The sequence below is a fragment of the Thunnus albacares genome, chromosome 4 (genome assembly GCF_914725855.1).
Source record: "Thunnus albacares chromosome 4, fThuAlb1.1, whole genome shotgun sequence".
Taxonomy (NCBI): domain Eukaryota; kingdom Metazoa; phylum Chordata; class Actinopteri; order Scombriformes; family Scombridae; genus Thunnus; species Thunnus albacares.
The window spans coordinates 33,423,793-33,443,735 of NC_058109.1; the positions used below are offsets into that span (position 1 = coordinate 33,423,793).

Genomic DNA, 19,943 nt, shown 5'->3' on the forward strand with positions numbered 1-19,943 from the left:
AGAAGTAGTTCCAGTATGTACCTCCCACTTAAACAACAACTCGTCATTTTTGATATTTGTGTTTGAGTACAACAAAATGTAAAACTATTCCTTTAAGCATTTATTTAATTCACTATCCACAGTGACCTACAGTACAAGTTGAGCTGGTTTTGCACCAGACAGGACATAGTGGATTGATGGATACATCAGCTGTTACTTGAAAACCTGTAAACATTTAATTGCACACCACTAGTGTCTAGTGTCATATCAGCAGGGAACTAAAGGTCAAACCACCAAAGGTCAAGAAGGAAATGAAAGAATGCCTCCACATTAAAATCTGTGATTACAGTTCCTTTGAACCCAATAGCTTACTCTACCTCCAGGAGGAGTTGTATAATGTCTTGTGTCTGTATGTAAATTTAGAAGCCATGTACTTTATGCCTCCTTCATGTTTGGGTGTCAGATTTATGAATGGAAAAAAATCTAATAGAATAGCTTTTGCAACCATATAACACTATAACACTTGAAGTGTTACACAGATCTGTGCGCTACACAGAAAATCAGCATTTGTATGAACCGCCTGGGGACATATTTCTGATTTCTTAAAGAAATTATTGTTTTTTTTTCTGTGATTGTTGCTACATTCTCTGATTTATTTGGAAAAGGTCATTCTCTTTCATAAATTGAAATTCTGTATCACTGAAAATGGGGTCATATTCATACATCTTTCTGAATTGATATTAAATGTTGAACTGAAATACGTATCTTCCACAGGCAGGAAAACTGGCTGTTGACCGAGGATGGGCCATAAATGTAGGTAAGTGACTTTCCAGCACAGACGCCGCTCTGTATACAATCAGCATACAATGCAGTTACATGGTATCTAACTCCAATATGTGAGTGAGTCAACTGTCAGTGGTCAGCTCTATCTCCTACCATATATGTTTTCAAAGAAATGTAATTACTGCCAGGGTTAAATTCACTGTTGACACATATTCAATGCCACTGAATAAAAAGTGTCTTCCAGGCAGCATTATATTTATTACAGAACGTGTTTGCTAATTAGTAAGGTTGTTATATATGAATCTAATGTTGAGGACACAGGGTTTTATTAAAGATCCCCTCCAGACATGTACTGTATATAAAATACTCTACTTTGAATAATAATTCATGTCTGATGTGGTTTTTCCACAAAAACATTCAATTAACTTGTTAAAATCCTTAAAATTACATCTACTCTTTCTCCCTCATTATTATTAATTCCAGAATCTATAAATATTCAAAAATATTTCAGAAGTTTAACTGCTGGACACAAGATGTCTCCTGCTTCACTGTAAAGTCCATTCTCAGTGATTGTGCACTTAAGGCTTCATGTTTCCACATCAAGTTGAATACTGGTCCATGTTTGGCTTCAAAAGTATTTGTGATATCACAAATCATGCTGCTAGGCCTGCCCTTTAAAATTGGCCTTTCATTGTGCACAGAGAAACTTTTCTCCTTCAGCAGTTAAATGTGAGAACAGCCGTCGAGTGTCAAACTCTGCACATCATTCTACGCAGTGAAGCTCAAACATTCAACTGTCGGAACAAGAAGAAAAACACATTTTTGAGTGGAGGGAGACTTTAAATGATGTGCCATTGCATTAATGACAAAACCATTCAACTTGGATTTTAAAGTCTGATGCAAATCTACGTTTTTTTCATCCAGATCCCAGGATGACACTTAATTTCACACTTCACTTCCAGAACAATTTTGACAGCAGTCAGTCAGATATTAACAAGAACCATTCCCTCTCAAAGCATAAAAGCAAAGATCTGAGGCTATAATCTGTGCTATCATGCTGACGCAACCTGCATCTCCTTACAACAGACCTGCAGACTTGACACTATTAGTGCTTCCCAATTAAAAAACGTATCTTTATCTTGAGAAAATCACGCTTGCTAATGTCATTATCACCACCTAAATATCTCTCTATGCCTTCCCAGAAGAGCTGATCATCAGTGTGATTTGCCAGCTTTGATAGTGTCAATGTTCACCAATACACAACCGTATCAATTATTTCAGAATTCAATGTTATGATAGAAAGTTGAACACTATTTCCGAGGTCTTCAGCTGAAAAGTCAGGGTCATCCTTTATTCCACCCCTGGTTTATGAAGCCAAGCAGGGAACCAAAAAAGCCACATCAGATCTTTACTTTGTACCTCCTGCTTACTCAGCTACTTCACACATTCTGTTGATGAATCAGGGAAAGGTTGTTCTGCATAAATAAACATGATTTTAATAAAGATATAAAGGCTGTTCAGATGCGTCTGATGTCTGCATATTGTGTCTCAACACTATGAGGATGTAGAGGCTTTATAAAAGAGTTTTTGAAAGCCAGGCAATAAATGATAATCATATTTCAGCCATCACCTTACTCGCCTTTATTAATATTCTACTCTACACGATCGTTTAATGAACATGAGCATAGCAGGGCAGAGGGGACCATAACTCTTAACCTGAATGAATGGTTATCATCCACATTAAAAAAAGGCTCTCCACAGTCTTCCTCTCCATCCCTGCTCACTGCTGCTCTTCAGGCATTTTAGTGGTGATTGAACAGTCCCACTCCGCTGTCAGTACCTATGGTTGTATCACAGGGAAACAGCAGCCATTCTTATACAAAGCAATAAACTCAATAACAGCCTATTTCAAATAGCCAATTATGGTCATTTTGAATAATAGACTCCTCAGATGTGCAGTGACCTGCTTGGCTAGTCTAATGGGCCTGACATTGAGCCAGTGGATTTTCTGTGTCCCAGGAGGAGGCTTCCACCACTGCTCTAGTGACAGGGGAGGGGGCTTTTGTGCCTACGCTGACATCACTCTGGCCATCAAGGTACGTAAGACTGATGTTCACAATTTTAGCTCATTGGAAACATTCATTCAAACATTGGTTATGATCACATGCAGAGAGGAGAGTGAATATTAGTCAGATTCAGTTAGAGTTCTTTTTTGATTAAAACAAAACTATGTAACTGAATGATGAAATAAGTCTTCCTCTTAAAAATGAAAAGTTAAATCTCTTACTTGGTATGGTATGGCCAGTAGCTTATGGTGGCTAATGTTAGCAAATAGGTTAATAGGATAGGTTCACATTTTTAAGAACGAATTTCACACTACCAACTAAGAATGCTAAGACCTTAGATAGATAAGCTTCAGCTGAATGAGGACTATGGATTCCGACCCCCATCTCTGGTTTTATCACAAAAAGTAAAACAAGATATGAACATATCATAGCTCACCAGGATGGATGTTTGTTGTTTCCTGCTTATGGCGCTGATGTTTTAAGAGAACTGGATACCATGTTCCAAGATGGTGTCATATTCATTCCTATGTAAGTTTCTTTCCTGGTGCATATACCAAAAACATTTTCAGGCTTCCGTTACATGATTTTGAGCCCGTAATGCAGGGGCAGTAGAGTCCTAACTTGCGTGGCTAACTCCCCACACCCATGAATGAAACAAAAATGATTTACTGATACAGTTCTACGAAACTTAATGGATAAGGATGGCGGTTTTCTATATTTTTCTTATACTCCACAAATTGCATGAATAGATCAAAACCAACAATGAATTGATCCTATTAAGTATTGCGTGTGCAGTCAGAACCTAATATATCTTGCTCCTCTAGCTTAGACCAACATTGTCGTCCAAAAATTATTAAAACCATACCAATGAGCCACACCATTACACTGGGTGACATATTCATTATCATTAACATGGGCACATTTGTGTATTTTGAGTCAGTCCCATATACAGTTGTATGAAAAAGTTTGGGCACCCCTTGACATACAACATTTTGGTGATTTTTGTTTTTTGATTGAAAAGATGTAAATATAGCCTCTCTAGGATTTGGGGAAAAAACACAATATTTTCTGCAAACATTAATGCACTTTTTCTGTCATAAATTGAACAAAAATAAGAAAAAATAAAAACATCATTGTGGCATGTGCAAAAGTTGGGCACCATAAGAGTTCCGAAGTCTAAGATTCCTGCCTGAGGTATGTCAACATTTGTCATTAGGAAATGTCAGCTGGTGCCAATTTCAAAGCTTTACAAATACTGACTCATCAAACCTTGTGTGAACACTCGGCAACCATGGGTTCCTCTAAGCAGCTGTGTAAGACTCTGAAAATTAGAATTATTGATGCCCACAATGCAGGGGAGGGCTACAAGATGATAGGAAAGTGTTGTCAGCTTGCAGTTTCCACAGTGTGAAATGTAATTATGAGATGGCAATTTTGGGGAACTGTGGACATCAAGATGAGATGTGGAAGACCAAGAAAACTCTTGGAGAGAACTGCTTGTATGCTGGTCAGAAAGGCAAATCATAACCCCCATTTGACTGCAAAAAGCCTACAGGAAGATTTAGCAGACTCAGGAGTGGTGGTGCACCGTTCCACTATGCAGCGATGTTCGCACAAACAAGACCTTCATGGAAGAGTCACTAGAAGAAGACCTTACCTGCGTCCTCATCATAAAATTCAACATCAGAACTTAGCAACAGAACATCAACAGAAGCCTGATGTTCTATGGAAACAAGTGCTGTGGACTGATGAAGTTAAAATAGAACTCTTTGGCCACAATCAGCAAAGGGTATGTTTGGAGAAAAAAAGGAGCAGCATTTCATGAAAAGAACACCTTGCCAACTGTTAAGCATGAGGATGTATCTCTCATGCTTTCGGTTTGTGTTGCTGCCAGTGGCACAGGAAACACTGCACAGGTGGAGGGAAGAATGGATTCCACTAAAAACCAACAAATTCTGGAAGCAAACATCACACCATCTGTAAAAAAAAAAAAAAACAACAACCTTGAAATCCCCCATGGCCTACCTCAAGAGACACAAGCTGAAGGTTTTGGAATGGCCCTCTCAGTCCCCTGACTTAAACATAACTGAAAATCTGTGGGTAGAAAGAGCTTAAAAGAGGTGTGCATGCAAGCCAGCCCAAGAATAGAGCTAGAGGCCTTTTGCAAGGAAGAATGGGAGAAAATCCCAAATACAAGAATTGAAAGACTTTTTGCTGGCTACAAAAAGTTTTTGCAAGCTGTGATATCTGCCAGAGGGGGTGTTACTAAGTATCGACTATGTACGGTGCCCAAACTTTTGTACATGCCACAATGATGTTTTTATTTTTTATTTTTTCAATTTATGACATAAAAAGTAACTATGCATTAATGTTTGCGGAAAATCTAGTGTTTTTCCATATCCTAGAGAGATTGTGTTTATAGCTTTTCAGTTACAAAATCACCAAAATATTTTATTTGTCAAGGGGTGGCCAAAACATGTCCTGCTGCTTACACAATAGAGTACTAAATGTGTATTAATCTGCCACTGAAAGTAATCCCTGGCAAATGCAATATTTACATTGGTTTGAGTAAAGTTTGTTCAAAGCTACAGTGTCCAGTTTTTTTTGGAAATTACAGAGCATTTTTAAGAAATGAAACAATTCTTGTGACCAGTTTTTAAATATCTGGTTCTTTTTTAGAAATGAATGGGATTGAGTCTGTTACAGACAAGATTGAGCGTCATAAAGTATGAAAAATTGGACAAATGCATTGTTGGTTTGGGCTTTTCATGGGATTTTGGTCATTTATACAGAAGCGCATTTGATTCACCAAAGAAAAAAGGGGAGCGCTTATGACTTCCGGATCTCATAATTATGACTTATTATTTCATAATGACAAGAAAAGGCATTGGTTGTGTATTGGAAACATACCAGTGGGAGTCATGTGACGTACAATTCTGGCCATGGTCACTAAGCTAAAATTTCCTCACAACCCAATGCTGTTCCTGCGGCCATGGCATCACTCATCATTAAAAGTTCCATAGTCTCACTTTAAAGTTTTTTACATTTATGTAATACATACAGTAAAATGTTTACATACAGCTGTAATCTGTTCAATATAAGTAAGAGTGAGAAAGACATCCAGCTAGTTTTCTTTGTGCACATCAGCTCAAATGTGCTGTAGTTTCATCTCAGAAGTAAAAGTTTTAATATGGGATCCCTTAGCAGGAATATAAACTGTGAATGTATCATCTTCAGAGAAAAAGAAAATGTTTTCCCATTCATCTCACAGTTTCTGTTTGAGAGAGTGGAAGGCATCTCCAGGGCTACCATCATCGATCTGGATGCTCATCAGGTGAGCCGATACATTACCTCTGTCTGTGTCAATGTGTATTGCTGCTTAGGAGATGACATTGATGGCAAGATAACCCCCCTTTTACCACTACACCAATCAATGAGGCTCCCTGCAGGCCAAAATTGGCCCTTACTGTCATATTCAGTGTAATGCATCTAAAAACATCTCCACTGGCAGCTGAGTGCAAACTAGCTGTGGGCCAGCTTTAGCAGTATTGCAGTAATGTCAGCTATTTGTATGGGTTTGTTGACACTGTAATTTGTATGTTTTGAGATACTGTTTTATCTTTTTATGACTTTAAACACATTATAATTCTGTTTTAGTGGAAAACGCCTGCATAATAACTTTGTCAAAAACAGTGCCATAAAGATGCGTCAGTATATTATTGCTATATTATACATATTTAATATGGCCTGTAGATTTATTACTTACTGTAAAAAATTGTTTTATTGAATTTGTATATAAAGACACAAAACTGTTTTATTCTTATAACTTTATATTATAACTGAGCAACCACTATTCATTCAATGTGCATGGATATTTTTTAGTAGCCCACAGTCTTAATAGACAAATTTTCAACACAAAGCTGCCAGACTCAACCAAGGACACTTAACATTAACCATGTTGTTTTTCACTGATTATACCAAAAACACATAGATGTTTTGTGTCTTTGTATATCCCTTTCATTACCGTGATAACATACCATTTTATTTGGCAGAACCAAACCAAAAGAAACCTCTGAAACTAACTGAAATCTTTTTTTGCAAAAACTGAAAATTGTCATAAAGAGAAATCTGAGCTAGTTTTGATTCTGTCAGAACTGGAAGTACAGAAATGATTAGCCCTGAGAACTGTGTTAACATCGATGTTCCTGAGGTCCAGTGTCGCTATATTCCAGGAATATAGCTTTATTCATTATGAGCTACAGCTCATTGGTAATGATGAGCCTTTACCTGTTGACACAAGCAGGGGATCAATCATAGACTGTAAAATAAAAAATATGGATGTAGTCACCATGACGTCTCCCATTGGTTTGTGAACTGTCATTTTGAAGCCTTGAGTTTAGCGATTTTACTGTCACCATCTTTGATTTTTGGAGCCAGAAGTGACTGAGTAGCACGGTGCATTTACAGTCTATGGTTAACTCTGATAGTGTTAATGCTAATTATCGCTAGCAAAAAACAGGCTTAAAACCATTAACACAAAATGTAGCGACCAGCAGATTTCTTAGAGGGTCTTTTACCACAAACAAATGCTGAACAAGAATTTTTTAGGCAACCAAAATGTCAAAATTAACTTTCATGAACTGAAAAGACACTGTGAAATAGCGAGAGCTACACCTATACTCTGTGAATTTGGGGTTACGCCATGGTTATGTTACATAATCAACGTTGTTGCCATGGTAGCAACTAGTCAATCACAAGGTAGCAACACTCTAAAGCATACCCTGCTTTATCATCTATTTTACTCTAAATGGGACCATAATTTACAAAATGAACATCATGCTGTATTGAAGAAGACTTGAAACTAGCGGTTGAGACCATAAAATCATTAGGAAAGTGTCTACTGAGGTAATAAATCAAGTGGGAAGTAAGGTCTTTTTCTCATAGACTTCTATACAATCAGACCTCTTTTTGGAGCCAGTAGAGTCGCCCCCTGCTGGCCATTAGAAAGAATACATATTTAAGGCACCTCCACATTGGCATCACTTTTCAGACTGGTAGCTACCCACTTGGGATCAATACAGATACTGAGTAAATAATTCATGAAGGCTGTAGAAGAACAAAAGAGTAAATCTGCATGAGGGCATGGAGATGCTCCTGAAGTGCCCCTCTCAGCAGATAATTGGGAAGAGTGAAATATTGGGGATACGCAGTAAAATCCTAATTACAACCCTGAAACATGAGACGTAAAGTGCTCTTGTCCTCCACATAAATTGAGTTTATAGCTTGAAAGCTGTGCTCATTCACCCAGTCAACAACAAAACAGTAATGATAAATTTTAGGTTCAGTTTATAACTAGCTTGACTGGAGCCCTGCTGTGGAAACATGGTCCTATCTGTCTGTGTGTGTACTATCTATACAGTGTGGGCTGTTTGTGTGTGGTAAGGTACCCTGAGTATGATTTTATGTGTGAAATACATGTTTATAAACCTTTACTAAATAAAGACAAAGTGATAGTTGACCTCTCTATTGACATTGAACCCACAACAATGCAAACGCCACTACTACTTTGTTTGTGTATCGACTTCTATGGTACACTCTGAGGTGGAGCTAATATATCGTTTTTGTTTGTTTTGTTTAAAAAGTGTTTCTAGTATTTTGTCCATTTCATTTACATACAGTTGAGTGACATGTATTATATGATGTGAATCATATGTTACAGTCTTCAAGGTCACCAGATGTCATCCCAGTTAAATACTGACACATTATCACCATTATTATAAAAACACTGAATGAGGGAATTTCTCTTCATCCCTCCAACAGAGTTCACACTTAGAGAGTCTGTGAGAAGGAGCATGATGTTGGTTTTATCTTTGCCCATCTTTATATGGAGAAACAAAATGTTATAAACACTTTCATTCTCACTCACTTTCTCATCATTCATTATCTGGTAGTCTGATAATGTCTGTGTCTTTCTTGTCAGTCCCAGCATCTGATTACAGTATATACTACAGTATATACATAAGTAAAAAATCTCTCTTTAAATCTGTCTCTTTATTCAAGATATCAAATATGTCTATCTAGAAATGTGTTATTATCACTAAGTTATTGACACGGCTAATAAATTACCATAAATACCCTGCACTGTGGGACTAGAAGAAACCGTAGCAGAAGATCATCAATCGCTCCTCACCATTAATATCCTGTTATCTGGTAGAGGACATCTACTACAGAAAAAAACATCCCCTCTGTTCCTTTCAGATGAAAAAGAAAAAACTGTTCTATTTTGCGATGCTGCAGTCCCACTGCCGTTTTGATTATGTGTGTGTTTTTTTTTAACTAGTGATAGATGGTTCTAACATTTAATACAGATGTTTAAGCTCAATAAGGGAAGATATCTGTTATAAAGTACTGAAGGAAAGGCCTGTTTGAAGCCAGCAGTGAAGGCTTCTGGCTGACACTTAACAAATGGCAGTGAAACAGCAATCTTTTATAGTACAGTAGGGGGAGAGGATAAGACTAATAAGACTGCAGTCAGTAGGAGCTCGGTAGCATATGAGCTGATTTATAGTCTCAGGCTGTGTTATAGAGGTGGAGCAGAACATTCACTTACATGTTCATTTAGTCATTGCCTGCTGTAAACCCTATATGAGCCCTCAATGCAGCATGAGCTCGTTGATTTATCTATACAGTATAAACTTAAACTCAGCACAAAACTCAGAATTCTATACCCTTTATATAGACTGATATGGTTTCTTTTTCACTGGTGTTTCATGCAGTGAGTCCTTTATGTTTCTTACTCATGAAGTAGTTGTGTTGAGATGGATGGCTGATGGATGATAGGATACTTGGCTGTTAAAGGGAGGGTTTTTACTGCCCGATAGCACAAAAGATTTAGAATCTAGAATATTTCTTCAGGGGGTTGATGGAGTTTATATCAACCCAGCTCCTTGGTTGCTGGTATAGTTTGATAAGTAATAAATGACCCAATGCTCATTTAAATGCTGCTTTTTTTTCTCGACTGTCAGCAGGGCAAACCAATAAACTAGGGTGATAATCCTGGTCAGTTAATTCATTTCAATTCAATTGATCTGTTTTTTCAACACTGTGGTACATATCAAGAATTACTCCACAACAACTACTGACTGGGACCAGTTTCCCAAAAGTATCTAAAGGCTAACATTATCCTTTTGTAAGTTGGCTACATAGTCAGCAGCTTGATAATGCTGCTGAAGGAGAAAGAATTTATTGTTTTTCTTTATTCATTCATTTACAATATATTTCTCCCATTCACCATATCTCTATATGCCCGCAGTGAAACCATGTAAAGTTAATTTGTTGAAATGGAAGCCTATATTTCAATTGCATGAAATGGAAAATGATATGGTCATCAAAAACAATCTATAAACATTTTAAATCTTAGATCCTTATACAGCAGGAGTATTGACTGAGATCATCTTTGTCCTATTTGGAAAATGAGAATCTGTTAAGTGGATATTATGGTTTACCAGCGATGATTTTTAATGATTTTTGTAACCCTTTGATCCATGATTTAGAGATTAAGTAAAAATTTCCCCTTAACCAAAACTTTGGTTCATGAGCATAAAAGTCTATTAGGTGTAATTTTCATTGCAGACCAGACAATAAACAGTTGGATGACTACTGACAACTTTGCCATTGTTACATGAACTGATGAGGCAAAAAAAAAAGATGTGGTGGTGTAAGAAACTCAATCAAATGTTTGTCCTCAGACTCAGTTTGTCAGACTTAGCTGTACATCGTCAGTCTTGGTTCAATTTTCAGTCTAAACTGTAATTTGTCAACCTCAGGTAGACTTAAGTTAGATTTTAGCTAAAGGCTAATATTAAGATATCAAAGCCCCTGTGTGTGAGTATGTGATTATAGTATCTTTCATATTATTCCGATTGCATACACATTTGGTTTGTAGAAAATTCAGACAATCCTGGTGAAAATTGCTGTGGTCATGTATTGTTTCCTGTTCTTTCATATTCTCAGTTCCATTAGGGAATGTTTGTAAGAATATTTCTAAGCTTACACACAGAAGCTTTAACATGCCAACATACCGGGGCCATATGCAGAGCTTTAAAATGTTAGTCGTATTAACTACAGTATTAAAAATAGTCAGTGGAGTAGTTTAAGCATTTTGGAAAATATGCTTATGCCCTTTCTTGCCTAAAGTTGGATGATAGAATCAATACCACTCTCATTCTTTTTATAAAGTGTGTACTGTAGCCAGAGCCAAGAGGCTTAGCTTAGCATAAAGACTCATAATGAAGCTCTTCTCAAAGTTGAAAGATGTACCCACTAACACCTCTTAAGCTCACTAATTAGCATGTTGTATCTTGCCCGTTTAACCCGTACATAAGCAGAAATGTAAAAATGATAACTTTTTATTTACACAGTATTCAACAATGGATTATACAGTCACTTGGGCATGATGTTCAGCTAACACCGAATTGCCCTGCTTGTCCCGTACATCCTCCTTTTCATCCAGTAATGCCAGGCTTGGCACAAAGCCTAATCTCCTCTTGACAGCAGCCAGGCAGTTTGGGTGACAAATGGAAGGACAGAAATGAAAAGTGATGGAGTAGCCATGATTTTTTTATAAGTATTTTTAACATTTAATGCCTACAGACGACAAGACTATTTATCCCTCATCTGGCCCTGTCAATCACTGCCGTGTGTCTCAGGTAAACAAATGGGTTTGAGTGACATCTGTGTGGACCTTAACACAATCAAGTGATGTAGAGGACTGTCAAAACACTGAGAGTTATAGATTGCTTTGTATTACACATAAATGAGGCATCATCAAGGGTGAAAAAGTTATTATGATGTTTAAAGAGGCAGAGACAGCATCAAGGTTTTTTTTTTTTTAATTTTAAACAGAAGTTGTGGTTCCATTCTGTTTTAGGGAAATGGACACGAGCGTGACTTCTTGGATGATAGGCGAGTGTTTATCATGGATATGTATAATCGCTACATCTACCCCGGGGATGGATATGCCAAAAGTGAGTGAAAACACCATCAATCTTCATCACCAACTTGCCTTTTTTTGACCTTAAATCTGCCATCTAAAATGTATATACTGTATGATTTTAATTGATAGACATTTTGTAAGTATGAATATCTCTTCTCATGTACTTAAATGTAAAGTATTCTGGTGACAAAATAAGCTCTCCATTTCCCCCCCGATCCCTGGTTGGAGTGGAGAGGCCTGCCTCCTCCAGTCTCAGCCCCTAGATGTCACTCAGTATCACTTTAATTATGCTGTGATTTCCCTCAGCACTACCACTCACTCTATTAGCACCCAGCAGGAAATCTGTCATGCAGGACTCCATGCAACACCATAATCATGGCTTTTTCACAAATTAATCTGTCAATACATTAAAGCTGATCTGACAGCAACCACATGTTGCCATTTAACCTCAATTCAAACAATATTGCAGGAACAAAATGTCATTTTCCTGCCTTAAGAAATTCTCCTACAGCTATCTTCGTCTCAGGAATTAATTGAACGTACATTTTATAATTGTCTCTCCCCTTAAATAAGTGAAATAAATGTACGTTCTGGCTTGTTTAAGATAAAAAAACCACTCAGTCTTATTCTGCTTCATATTTTTCCTTTAAGACACATTTATTTCCTTGTACCTTCAAAGACCATTGCTCACAATTTTTGGACACTTTTTCTTTCAGGTCTAGCAAACTAGCAAGACTAGACTTTAAAAACTAGCAGTGCATACTATACTGCATTGTTCTTTCCTGCCTTTGCAGCTTAATTCTATTTGAACTGAAATATAAAGGTCCCATAATTAACCTTTTACATCATTTGCATTAATTATTGTAAATGTATACACTTATTAATTAAATCACTGCTGCAGAATTACATATCTGAGTATTTTACAGTTAAAGAAACACAATTACCTACCTGAACATTGTTTAAGAATTCAGTGATTGGAAATTGTAAGCCTCTGCACTTCCTCTGTTGTAAGAAATCCTGTCGCAAGAAATACTACAGCAATTACCAGCCTGTATGTACAGTAAGTCCTGTAGATTTAACTATAAACGCTAGCAGCATATAAAGGATGGTTTATTGATGGCAGCTGTGTGCTGCGGCTTCATGATGCAGGTCTTGGATGCACCATTTCTATTTCTATGTCTCTTATCTCCAGGAGCCATAAAGAAGAAAGTGGAGCTGGACTGGGGCACTGAGGACTCAGAGTACCTTCAGAAAGTAGAGATCCACTCCGAGGGAGCGCTGAACGAGGTCCGACCTGACATCATTGTCTACAACGCAGGGACAGACGTCTTGGACGGGGACCCACTTGGAGGACTCTCCATTTCACCACAGGTACTCTGTCTGCTCTGTCAGACACTCAACATCTAAATCATATGTGTGGTTATGAATCATGCCTCTAGTGCCAAGAGTTACGAAGCAAGAGGGGATGCTGGTTCTTGAAATATTTTTACCACTGTAAATTCCCATTTGAAGTCCTTTTTAATGTAATTTGAAGGCTTTTAAACAAGGTAATTGAGCATCTTTTGTGGAAAAACCATATTGGACACAAATTATTATTCATAGGAGAGTATTTTCATATATTAGAGGGGATCTTTGACTTTTCTACTTACCTTACCACCTTACTTTTCATGAAAGAACCAGACAGCTTTTGTACTGATTAATCAAACTCGAGCATTTCAGATCCATCCATGCCTTGGAAGTGCTCCAACTGATAGTCACTGAAACGTTTTTTTTTTTGCAAAGAAAATGAATGAGACTGTAATTTCTGAAACCCTGGATGCTTGACATAACTACCCCCAATTCACAACTCTATAACAATATCTTTTCTATCTTCTCTATCAACCATGACAGTGGTTACAATGCATTGCAGCAGAGGAGCACATGACCAGGGGGGAAAAACATGGATTGGAACTCAAGTTGATTCATTTGGGAGCAATAAACAAATGAAGTGTGCTCTGATGCTGGCGAGGCGATTCAAGATTCGTGTCAGTAAGATTTATTGAATCAGCACAAAATCATGAGACATACAAGAATAAGAGACTTCTCACAGGAAAGAGAAGATAAATTGCTCTCAAACTCATCAGTCAAATCCAAAATATCAAGAAGTCTATCTTTTGAATTCACTATCAATGAAGCAGGAGAGTCTTGTGTTTTTGTGTGCAACTCTGACAGGTGTAACTTTTTCAGAATCTAATGAGGAAAATGCTTGAAAAGAAACATGCTGTTCATGTTCTTGATTATGTTGTTTGAGTATAATTCAACTTTGCGCTCAGTATCGATACCAGATGATAAACATTGAATTTACTTAGAAAAGACGGAGGTGGGGAATGTTTAATTTTTTTTGGCTTCCAAAGGGGGGCATGACAGAGGTTTGGGAACAACTCAACTATCATATTAGGCAGATATAAAGCCCCAAAACTTCAACGCAATTTCTAAATTTCCTGCTTTTTCTTTATTTTAGTTGGCTGTAAATACAGGATATGAATCTGCATATGCAGTTCCAAATCACTGTACCACGGAAGTGGCAGTAATCTGTACCAATCTGTCTGTTGCAATGCACTGATTAGTTGGGTATTAAGTAAAAGCATCTGCGGATCAGTCTATATCCCCGTCTACTCTTAAGAAACCTCCTTAAAGAGTAATGAAGACCATTTCTAAGAGTGAAAATTCTTCATCTGCAGTGTTGTTATCACAGGAAAAATGTCAGACTGTAGAACTGGCAGGCCCAGCTGGGTCAGGTCACGTGAGTACGTCATGTAGCTCATTTGTCAGGAAATTTGAAAGCATACTGAGAGCTGATTCGACTGAGCCAAATTTGGATTTATTACTTCCTGTGCACAGAGATTTCCTGCCAGTGATCCTGCAAATTCCAGAAAATAATTGGAGCAAATAAGGTGAATCTGCAGAATGTGTTAGTGGGGATGGTACGCTGAGGTGTGTTGCGAACTTAATTTGTGATTTTGGCTGATAAATGGCCTGAAAAAAACTTTTAGATAGCGCAGCTTTAATAATTGTTTAAGTTCAACCTGTGTTTCTGCCATGCCTGATAATGTTTAAAATCAGTCCTTGTGTTACAAATGACTCCATAATAAATGAAATGTTTAACACAAGCTGTTCCCACTCTCAATCCCTAGACAAACAGGGACGTGTGTTTCTTTCCAGTCCCTCCCATATATGTCGCCCTGAGAGGCTTAGAGCCCCACAGTAAAGTAGTGAGATATGGGAACAGTCACGACACTTCCCGGCCTCCCCTCCCTCCTCAGGGAAGGAAGGGAGCGTAGAGATAAACGTTAGTCAGCAGTTTGACAGAATTCTTAGACTTTACTATCTGCATCTGTGGATAGATTGACAGACCAGCTTTCTCTGCTCCTCTCTGCCAGGGCATCGTGAAGAGAGATGAGATTGTGTTCAGGGCTGCGAGGCGACGGGGTATCCCCATACTCATGGTGACATCAGGGGGATACCAGAAGAAAACGGCACGCATCATCGCCGACTCCATCCTCAACTTGCAGCAGCAGGGCCTGATAGGAGCAGAGGCGCTGGAGGGGGAGGGATCATCATCATCGCTGGTGTCCAGCATGATGTACACCTCTGGACCGGCTGGATCGAGATTCACAGCCGTCTGAGGGTTTGACACTCACAGGTGTTGTTACACTTAAAGGCACTAAAGTAACTTTATATCGTGCGGTTACTGTGTGACAGCAGTGATGATGTTGTCAGGTTATTGCTGTCACACAGACATTTATGACGGCAAGGTTACAACCAGGCGTGTTTGCACGTATAAAACAAACAAAAAAATGAGCTCTGGTAAATTTTTTTACATTTTTTTATGTATAAAGGGGCAGTTATACAAAGGGAATAATCATTCAAAGAGAAAAATGATACTGAAACAATAGCATTCTCCAGCTGATTTCATAAGGTCTCACTTGCCACAAAAAGAGCTGTTTAAACTTTAATCAGTGAGGGAGTGATGGGTTTTATGTTTAATTTATGTTCGGGGCAACATTTTAGAGAGGTACTCTTTCATCTCAGGAAATGTAATAATGTAATTTGTGAAAGATATGATATATTAATAGTCCATGAAATGATACAGAGGTCTGATATTCTTACAGATACATGGGAAGTGTATTAATTATCCTCCATCTCAGTTTATGCTTATGGAGGTGAAACACGAAACGAACATGAAAGAATTATTGATGTTTAAACCCCCTACAGAAGATAATGTCATCTTCATTCCTCATTAGAATTTTGTTTTATCATTTCTAGTATCAGATTGGTGTTTTTTCTCCAGATAATATAATCATCATCATAAAGCTAACAGTGTGTCATTAATCAAGTTCAACCATTAATTGTTTTTTTTGTACTATATGCACTTGGTGCTTTATATCTGCTCTGATTTTTGCAGTTAATGTTTACAGAGAGCCTAATATGATTTTAATGTACTAAAGTATTTTGTCTTTATCTTTGAACAAATCTGAAACAGTCAAATATGTGGCTCTCAGCACTTAAACTGATGTATGGTGAAAGTAAAGTTCACCGACATTCCCCAGCTCTTGAAAACTGATGTTGCTGCAGTGTGTTCTTGACATGAACAGATCAAAGTCTGAAAACTGTAAAGTGTTCATTGATTAATGAGCAGGCCAGTACTCTGGAGCTTTTCATGGGTTTTTACTTCTGATCGGTTTGCGGAAGTCAAACACACAGAACTCCCATAATGATGTTAACATACGGGAGATGTGTAAAAAGGGACAACACAGTAAAAATATTGGATCAATACGATTAATGCAGTAGCTGGAAGAATATCACATTTCCAACAGCCTCTCGTCAAGCACACACAGAAAACTAAGTTCTGTACAGGTGCGTTTTTGTGTGTGATTTTAACTAAACCATTTAAGTTTGAATTTGAGTTCACGTTAAAGTCCAGTCTATTACAACTTGGATCTTATTTTGAGAGTGTTGGTCATCGTTCCCATGAGTAATAACGTTGTACTCATGAAGTTATTTGCTGAGAACATGATGACATCACTAAAAAAGAATGAGGTAGGGAAGGACGAGCAGCCAGACGATCAGACAGGTTGTAAGCAAAACTAATCGAATCCAGGCCTCTGAGTCTCAAAGGCCACATCACAGGTTTGTACAGTGATTCAAATACAATCAGCCGTGTCCCCCAATTAAAGAAACAATCAACTTAGCAGAGCTTTATAGGCAAGATTAAGAATGGGAGCGTTGTCTTCCTGCATAGCTAACCACCTATTTACATCCATGAAAAATAGCAACACAAAAATGGCAACACAGCTGTACTGGATATTTGCAGGTCAATTTACAGAAATAACAACTGTTAAATGAGCATATTTCTTCGATTGATGTGAAAACCGTAACTGCTCCTAACGACCATTACTCTCTCTTTATCGCTCGCAATTTGCCAATCGTCTGTGTCGATGCATGTTACATGTTGCAAGTAGATACACAGTTACCACAGGGAACCATGTATCCAAAGCCTTATATTAGCCTGGCTAGCAGTCAGTAATGGAATGAAATAAAGCAAAACTTGCAAAAGGGGAGCTTCTTAAAATCCCCAGTAGTTGGGGGAAAGCCATTGCCTTGTTCTGACAGCAGAGAAAAACCTTCAACTTTCCTCCACAGCTACCTTGAAAGAGCATCATTAGTTAGCTGGTCTGACATGCACACTCTGGTTAGCCCACACAGTACTGTTGGGTTAGGGCAAAATAAAACAAGACAAAACAGAAATTGACTAAAATGAACACAATGTCAAACTAAATTATTGAAGTTAAATGAAAAGGCAATTCATTAAGATTATCAGACCTAAACAAACCCCAAGGTTAGCTTAAAATACTCAAAGACAAAATAAAGGTGAACAGTAAAATTATTACCCAAAATATCCGTTGTTAACAACCAGCACAGTTTAGACTTCTCTTACTTAACTTGACTTAAGACTTCCCGGTTCAACTTGGACCTAGCGTACTGCCATAGTTGTGCACACACAGTTTTCCATTGCAATAAGGGATTATTAACAACATTTGGGATGTGTTCACTTTCAGTTTTACCTCCAAATAAAGCAGGTGGCTTTCTGACCTGTCTGATCTACTGACTGCTCGTGTTTTTTACCGTATTTCCAGATCTCAGCAATTGCATTATCACAGCTGATGAAAACTACAAAAATAAGAGCCAAGTTGCAATAAACACTCCAGTCATCATGTAAAGTACAGAAATGTTCATTCTTGATGTTTAGGAGACACCGCAGGGTGTGACATTAGTAAGTTCTGAGTCATTACTTTCTGGGTGGAAACATGTCCATATCAGAATTTGACAAAAATGCTAAATAGTGTTTTTTGTTTTTTCAATATTGAAATCTTATCTAGCACAGCTTTTGCCATGCTAACATGGCATCCCAAATTACAGCAACAACCTGGGGGAGTAGAGTTGTTGCAGAAGGAAGGAAGGTTTCTGTTCACACCTGGGATTTGCACGGTATAAGACATGTACGGTTATCTTCTAAATAGCTGTAGCGTAGAGAGATGTAGGCATCAGAGATCTGAAACACTGTGTGTTGGGAGCGATAAGAAAGCTCAGGGAATAGTTCGACAAGATGAAACTGTTGACCAAATTAGAAGAGATGTTAATGTTGCTGTGAATGTTGCGAAGGGGCAGTTTTTACAATAATAAAACCACATCCTCTGTGGACTTTTTGCGGCTGAGTGGATGAGAAGTGGCAGCTGGCAGGTGCTGCTGTAATGATTTTCTAATGTATTTTCACTGCTCACTTATCTTCCACTGCTCTGGCTTTGCTCTGCTGTTTAAAAAAAAAAAAAAAAAGTTGCAAAAGTTAGGAGTGGAGTACAGACTTAGATCATTTAAAGGATTAAAAGGCGTATCTTTGAACAGCATGAAAAGAAGTGTTGGGATGCTTATCCAGGAAGCTGTTTGGACACATTCATAATGAAACTGAAAAGAGGGCCATATTAGCGATGTCAGTGCTAATTAGCTAAAGCCTTTGATCTGGCATGCTGCTTTTGAATGCAGCTGAAAGGTTTAGTGCAGTCTACCTTTAATTAGGACTCAGAATATATCATTTATTGTATGCAGGCCTGTCCTTAATACCCTCCCTCCCTGCCATCCCAGATTCCAGCTCATCAGCTCCTTTCTGTGTCAGCCAGCATTTTAGCCGTTTGAGTTGATTGAACGTTGCGTGCCAAAAATAACACTGAAGTCTTCAAAGCTGTACTGTATATTTTTAGGTGTATTTGTGGTTTGTGCTGACATTGAAAACTTCTATGCATTTGACATTTAATAAATGTGAGAACAACCTAAAAGTCTCTTTCAGATATCTTGCTTCCACTGCCTATGCAAGTGTTTGGAAAAGTCTAATAATGCAGCTGCTATGTAGTCAAGCATTTCTCTGAATTTTCCGTTGAGTACTGCTTGTCCCATATGGGTGTTCCTAAAGCCCTGCCCCACATGATGTAATGAAGATCCCACACTCGCACGTCAGTGACTCAGTAAGTAAACATCTAAGTAAAGCCCCTTCTGTCATTTAGTTTAACTGATGCATCCTGCTGGTACATTTGCAGGGAATATTCTTACAGAGGTATCTCATTGGATCCAAATCTGAGGTGAAATAGGCCTTTTTCACAGCAGACATTTTAACATGTTAGAGCATGAAAGCACAGGTACTATTAATAACACCAATGATGACTGGATTCCATTTGGTTTTTCCACATTCATGACCCTGATGTAGTGCGTGATTTTCACCAGTGTGGCTTCTTTTAACATTTGAATGGAACAGAGATGTTGTTAATGTTAGTCAAGTGTCAAAATGTCTTCTGTGAAAAAGTGTCCTCATGTATGTTAACGGGGTAGACAAAATATTGAGAACACTTTCTAATATAATTCACTTCAGTACACCACCACTGCCCACTACAACCTCAGTAATAAACATAAAGTTGAATTATCACCTTTCTAACAATGTCTCACAAAAACTGTATTAGCTTAATAAAAGTAGAATTTATGGCAGAGCTGTTGGATTGCATTAGATTGCACAGGTGTTCCTAATAAATTGCTTG

At 37.9% G+C, this 19,943-nt stretch overlaps 1 protein-coding gene across 3 annotated transcripts in view; it reads left to right on the forward strand.

Annotated features, from left to right (window-relative positions):
• hdac11 (histone deacetylase 11) overlaps positions 1-19,193 on the forward strand; it is a 36,866-nt gene extending 17,673 nt beyond the window's left edge. For 2 of the 3 annotated variants that reach the window (XM_044349077.1, XM_044349076.1), the window contains exons 6-11: positions 754-796; positions 2,782-2,858; positions 6,100-6,162; positions 11,758-11,854; positions 13,016-13,194; positions 15,243-19,193. In XM_044349077.1, the coding sequence (XP_044205012.1) occupies positions 754-796; positions 2,782-2,858; positions 6,100-6,162; positions 11,758-11,854; positions 13,016-13,194; positions 15,243-15,488 (705 nt within the window). In that variant the 3' untranslated portion in view covers positions 15,489-19,193. Of the gene's footprint in view, positions 1-753; positions 797-2,781; positions 2,859-6,099; positions 6,163-11,757; positions 11,855-13,015; positions 13,195-13,713; positions 13,841-15,242 lie in introns of those variants that run through there. The other variant, XM_044349078.1, reaches the window with a different exon arrangement.
• Positions 19,194-19,943: the final 750 nt, after the last annotated feature.